This window comes from Phascolarctos cinereus, unplaced genomic scaffold (assembly GCF_003287225.1).
Source record: "Phascolarctos cinereus isolate Bilbo 61053 unplaced genomic scaffold, phaCin_HiC Scaffold_1;HRSCAF=81, whole genome shotgun sequence".
Classification (NCBI taxonomy): Eukaryota; Metazoa; Chordata; class Mammalia; order Diprotodontia; family Phascolarctidae; genus Phascolarctos; species Phascolarctos cinereus.
Window position 1 is genome coordinate 272,312,020 of NW_027555514.1, and position 5,922 is coordinate 272,317,941.

The 5,922-nt window shown below is 53.2% G+C and overlaps 1 protein-coding gene across 1 annotated transcript; it reads left to right on the plus strand.

Annotated features, from left to right (window-relative positions):
- The first annotated feature begins 2,646 nt into the window (after nt 1-2,646).
- Nucleotides 2,647-5,006, plus strand: ASCL1 (achaete-scute family bHLH transcription factor 1). Its single transcript, XM_020982274.2, has 2 exons — nt 2,647-3,992; nt 4,767-5,006. The coding sequence occupies exon 1, from the start codon at nt 3,196-3,198 to the stop codon at nt 3,943-3,945; it is 750 nt and encodes a 249-aa protein (XP_020837933.1). The 5' UTR covers nt 2,647-3,195; the 3' UTR covers nt 3,946-3,992; nt 4,767-5,006.
- Nucleotides 5,007-5,922: the final 916 nt, after the last annotated feature.

Sequence of the window (5,922 nt, forward strand, 5' to 3'; positions counted from 1 at the left end):
TTCCTTCCATTATCAGTCATTTCTAGGGCCAGTGTCCATCTCAAAGTACTCCTCATTTTGCATCTGTTGTCAACAAGGTAAGACGACTAGCATTTATTAAGCACCTGCTAAATTCCAGGCAATGTGTCTTTCAGCCCTGAGGATATGAAGAAGGGGAGCACAAACAGTCCCTGCCCTGCCCTCAAGGAGCACGCAGTTTAATGGGAGAGATAATATAAGAATACATATAGAGAAGCCAAATTAGACATAACCTTTGAGGGAAGGCACTGGCATTAAAAGCTTCTTGAAGACGAAATTTTTGCTGGGACCTGAAGAAAGTCAAGCCATAGAGCCCACCAGCTAGTTTTTCTTTCTGGATTTTTTTAAAACCTGGTATTAAAAAGGGAGAAAAAACTTTTATCTTAAGTGAATGGGATGTGGTATGATCTTTAACTGATATTTGTTTAATGATCTAATATTAACTAATATTTGTTTAATGATCTCATAGAATTAGCGGGCTGATCGCGCTCCAAGAACTACTATTGCCTGTCCTTGGCGATTGCAGCACGTTTGCTTCTGGTCAGGGCAAGGGCCAAGAATTGTATAGCGGCAAGGGACTTCACTGGTCACCTAGTTGGGCCTCCTTTTATTATAGATGAGAAAACAGGACCATAAAGATGAAGTGATTTGTCCAAGGTTATAAAAGCAGTAAATAAGGTGCTGGTGGTAGGATTCGAATTCAGGTCTTCTGATTCCGTAACCAATCCTCTTTTCAATACACCACTGGGTAGGATAAGGGCACTGTGGTCAGATGGGTCCTAAATTTTTTTTTAAAAAAGTGTACTTCATTCTGGGCCTCTGGGAACTAAATGGAGGGTGGTAGGGGAGAGGGGGTATGGTATTATTTTAACTAGCGTGTCCAGGATGGAAGGGCGCCATTTACAGACCTTAATCTCACTAGCAAGCATAAAGACCATTTAAAGACAGCCCTTCCACCTTCTCCACAACCTGGAGTTAATTCTTTCCCTACCTCACATGCCCTGCTGCCCAGAGAAAATTTCTGCCTTTGGGAAAACTTGCTGTGCCCAGCTTAGCAGCTCAAACGGGAAGAAGCCGTGTACCCTGGGCAAATATGGTTGGGGCAATTATTCGGATAATTCCTCGCGCTCCTTCCCCGCGAATACAGACTGGCCGTTCTGGCGGAATCAATCTGAATAGACAGGGCCACAAAGTGGTTGCCATTTGGCTTTCTCCAACTTCGTCCCGTATCACCCCTCCTAAACGCCCTCCTTCCCAAAAGAAAATACCTCAGTCTCCCAGATTTCTCTTGGGAGCAGTTAACCTACTGGGGGAAGGTGTCCCAGCCTCGGTTCAGGGTCCTCGTCTCCCATCCCTGCAGCTGCGCGATATGCACGAGCAGGAAGACTCTGGTGTAAGGAGGAAGAAAGGAAACTCAAGGGGATTCGAGGGGAGCGCCTTCGAAACTGTTGATTGCTGGAATCACTTAGTAAAGAGTAGACTGCTTCCAGTCTCCTGTCATATATCTCAAAAGAACGGGCGTACGCTGGGGATTCCGGGCACGTTCTCTGCTGAATTTCCTGCCTGCTGCGCCAAGTCTGGGATGAGATCCTTTCCTAGCGCTTCTAGGTTTCCAGGAAATCCCCATCCCTTTTCGAGAGGGAGAAAGACCTTCCCGGCCGCAGGATATAGACCTCGGGATCCTTCTTCACGACTCACGAATCTTTCTTTCTTCCTATCCTCTCCTCATCCCATTCTGGCCCACCAGAAGGCTCTGGGGTTCTCGTGTCGGGACGCTAGGACAATCTCTGAAGAGACCTCTCCTACACCTCTTCCCCAAAACGCTTGACGCACCGCACCCCTAGCCGAGCACGTGGAGCTAGGTGACACCTGCCCCACTTTTTCCATGCACCCCAAAATCCCTTTTCCAGGCACACTTCTCTTTCAGCCCGGACTATTGAGCAATTCACCTAAACCCACCCCAACTATACACACCCACTCCTGTTTCATACAGCGCCGAAATCACTGCAGAAAACACCAACCAGGCGAAAAGGAGGGAAGTGGCTGTGGGCGAGTGCACTAAACTCCTCTGCCTCCACACCCCCCCCCACGCCCCGAAACATCTTCCCTAACTTCGCTTCTTTGCTTCATCAGGATGGTGCCTGTAATGTCTTTCCTGTAAATCTCCCAAAATAATCCTTTCCCAAATGCAGGGTCCCCAGTTCTACAACTCCCTTAGTAGCCCTGCTCCTCCTCTTTCCAGGTCCCCCCCCCCAACCTTGCAAGCAGCCACCCCCGACTCCTGCCCAGCCCCAGCTCCCCCAGCTGTTTATTCAGCGCTCTGCGCGGCACGCGCCAGGCGCACGCATTGCAACAACAAACCTGGTGAATGGAGAGTTTGCAAGGGATCGGGCGGCGCGAGGGCCGGGGCGGGGAGGGGGGCCAGGAAGGGGGGAGGGGAAGGAGTTTGGGGAGTGGGTGGGAGGAGGAAGGGAGGAGGGGGTGGAGTGGGGGCCGGAGCTGCTGCCGCCGCTGTTGCAAGCAGCGGGAGTGGGGGGCGAGGCGGGGCCAGAGAGAGCGCGTGGGGCTGTGTGTCCCATTGAAAAGGCGGCCGCACTCCGGACCGTAAGCACTCACTTCAAGCCAGGGAACGTGGAAGGCGCCAGGGTAGGGAGAGCGAAGAAAAAAAAAAAGAGAGAGAGAGAAATAAAAAAAGGGGACCAGAGCACGGCTGCAGGAAGCAGAGAAGGAAACCTAGCAAGAGAGTGAAGCTCTCGGGGGAGAGAGAGGGGGGAGAGGAGGACAGAGAAGGAGAAGCAAGGAGAGAGAGCAGGCAGGCTCCTCACTCGCTTGCCTTTTTTTTTTTTTCCAAGAAGGAGCAGCTAGCGGCAGCCTCACACGCGAGCGCCACGCGAGGCTCCCGAAGCCAACCCGCAAAGGGAGGAGGGGAGGGAGAAGGAGGAGGAGCGGTGGGAGGCGGAGGAAAGACATTGCCACCTTCCATTCCCCCACCCTCAGGAGTCTCCCTTTTTTTTCTTTTTCTTTCTTTTTTTTTCTTCACTCCGGACACCTTCTTTTCTGTCCCTTTCCTCTCTTCCTTTGCCCCCAACGTCTCGGCTTTCCCTGTGCCCCTTCCTCCCCGCGCAATCCCTCCTCTCCATCCCTCCGCCTCCCGGCTTCCACATCTCCTGGCGGCCCATGGAGAGCCCCTCCAAAATGGAAAGCACCGGGGTCAGCCAGCAGCCTCCTCCTCCGCCGCCGCCGCCGCCGCAACAGCCCCAGCCGCAGCCAGCTCAGCCGCAGCCGCCCCAGCCGTTCTTGCAGCCCGCCGCCTGCTTCTTCGCGGCGGCGGCTGCGGCGGCGGCAGCAGCGGCAGCGGCGGCCGCCCAGAGCGCGCAGCAGCAGCCGCCGCCGCCGCCGCCTCCGCAGCCGCAGCTGAGTCCGGCCGACGGCCAAGCCTCGGGGGGCGGTCACAAGTCAGCGCCAAAGCAAGTGAAACGGCCGCGCTCCTCGTCGCCCGAGCTGATGCGTTGCAAGCGGCGCCTCAACTTCAGCGGCTTCGGCTACAGCCTGCCCCAGCAGCAGCCCGCGGCCGTGGCCCGGCGCAACGAGCGCGAGCGCAACCGCGTCAAGCTGGTCAACCTGGGCTTCGCCACGCTGCGGGAGCACGTCCCCAACGGCGCGGCCAACAAGAAGATGAGCAAGGTGGAGACGCTGCGCTCGGCCGTCGAGTACATCCGCGCCCTGCAGCAGCTGCTGGACGAGCACGACGCGGTGAGCGCCGCCTTCCAGGCGGGCGTGCTGTCGCCCACCATCTCCCCCAACTACTCCAACGACCTGAACTCAATGGCCGGCTCTCCGGTCTCGTCCTACTCGTCCGACGAGGGTTCCTACGACCCACTCAGTCCAGAGGAGCAAGAACTTCTGGACTTTACAAACTGGTTCTGAGCGCCTTCTACAGCCCAGGCCCGACGGATAGCAAACTTTAGGAGCAGGCAAGTTGTGTGTGTGTGTGTGTGTGTGTGTGTGTGTGTGTGTGTGTGTGTGTGTGTGCTGGGGAGGGGGAGACGGTGGCTTCTCATTTCCATTGCCGCGACATCCACCACGTCGGCATGTATGTTTGCACGGAGGCGGGGGGGGGTTAGCGGGGGCGACCTCCAATAAGGTTTTTTTTGCGTTTCTGGGTCTGTTTGAGGCAGAGAGGAGCGGGTGGCATCTGCAACCCTCCCCCTCCCATCACTTCTGTGTGTCAGTGTGCAAAGGTGAGGGGATCACCAGTAAGGTGCGCGTGTGCATGTGTGTGTTGGGGGGGTTACTTTCGTCTCCATCGCTTCCCCTCTCGTCATCTGTTTGGCTTTGCTGTTGCGCGCGCGCGTGTGTGTGTGTGTGTGTGTGTGTGTGTGTGTGTGTGTGTGTGTGTGTGTGTATGTGTGTTTATCCAGAGAAGTCCTAACTAGATGTGCTGGAGCTCTTCTCAACCATTTGTGTTTGAGGATGAGGGGTGGTGGGACCCGGTGCCGAAGCAAAGGGGGAGGAGTGAGGAGGGCGTGGGCTGGAAAGGGTGGCTTGCTGCCTGCCTGGTTGTGCTTAGCTGGGCCGCGTAGTGAAGGAAAAGACCAGGGAGTGTTTGAAGAACAGCAGAAGCTGTCCAGGCCCTCGGTGCATCCATCTGCCTCTCTTCCCCCTGCCTCCCCCACTGCCTGGCCCCCCTACTAGCTATCACCAGCCGAGTCTCCACACTGACCTCTTCCGTTGTTGTCATGTTACAGGGTGACCGGAGAGAACCTGCCTCTTTAGCTTTTTATTTTCTCCGCCAGCGACTCTGGGAGGAAGAAGACGAAATCAACTCCCCCTCTCCCAAACACCACACAAACAAACAAAAAACAACGCCAGATCTGCAGTTGCATATCTCCAGCCCCCAGTGCGGCCCTGAAGTACAGCTAGCATCTTTGCACCATGGTTCCTGAAGAGGAAGATGAACATTGACTTAAGGGCCTGTGTTGTGCTGGAGCGGGGGGGGGGGGGGGGGGGGTGCAGAGAAGCCTACGAGCGGCTCAGTGGCAATGGAGTCAGAAGGGGGGTAGCACATGTTTATCCTATATATATGAACGCTAACATACAAGCCTAGAGCCTAAAGTACCCCCCCAACTACACCCCCTTCCGAGACCCCGAACTCCAAGCCCTTCACCCAAAGTTCACGTCTTAATCCTTCAGGAATGGGTGGCGGTCCTTTTCTCCTTCACTCGTTATGGACCTACATTTGCTTCCCCCATCAGTTTGTCTGCAATGAAACTTTTCTGTATTCAAAGAGTCCTTTGAAATCACTCTCTCCTTGTCCTCCCTTCCCCCTCCTGACTCAGACGACCCCCCCCTTCCTTGACATCTTTTCTACCGTATTCATCTTAAAATGCTTCCAATCTTTTGTGAATTTTTTTATTATGAGAAAATCTATTTGTATCTATCCTAACCAGTTTGGGGATATATTAAGATATTTTTGTATATAAGAGAGAAAGAGAGAAAGAAAAGAGATTTATAGAAGTTTTGTACAAATGTTTTAAAATGTGTATATCTTGATACTTAATATGTGATGCTTATTACCTCTGCCTGTTTTAGATAAATAGTCAACCACCACAACTGCCATCGTTTGTATATGGTTGTGTAAAGGACCCTCCTTACAGGTGGGGCGGAGAGGCTGCCGGACGTACTTTAGCACCAATGTGTCTTACTTTATAGAAACTTTGTTAATGTATTAATAATGTTGAACCCTGTTGGAGGAGGGGACGAAGTTTATGCAGCTATTGTCCAAACGCAAAAAAAAAAAATGGTAGCCATTGGTTTTCCTATTGCTGCCTTGTTTTGGGAGAACTTAAAACCACTGCCTATTTTTCTTACTGTTTTATTACAGACTTACAAAGTTCATGTATA

Coding starts and splice junctions, on each gene's coding strand:
- ASCL1 (XM_020982274.2), top strand. CDS start 3,196: ATGGAGAGCCCCTCCAAAATGGAAAGCACCGGGGTCAGCCAGCAGCCT.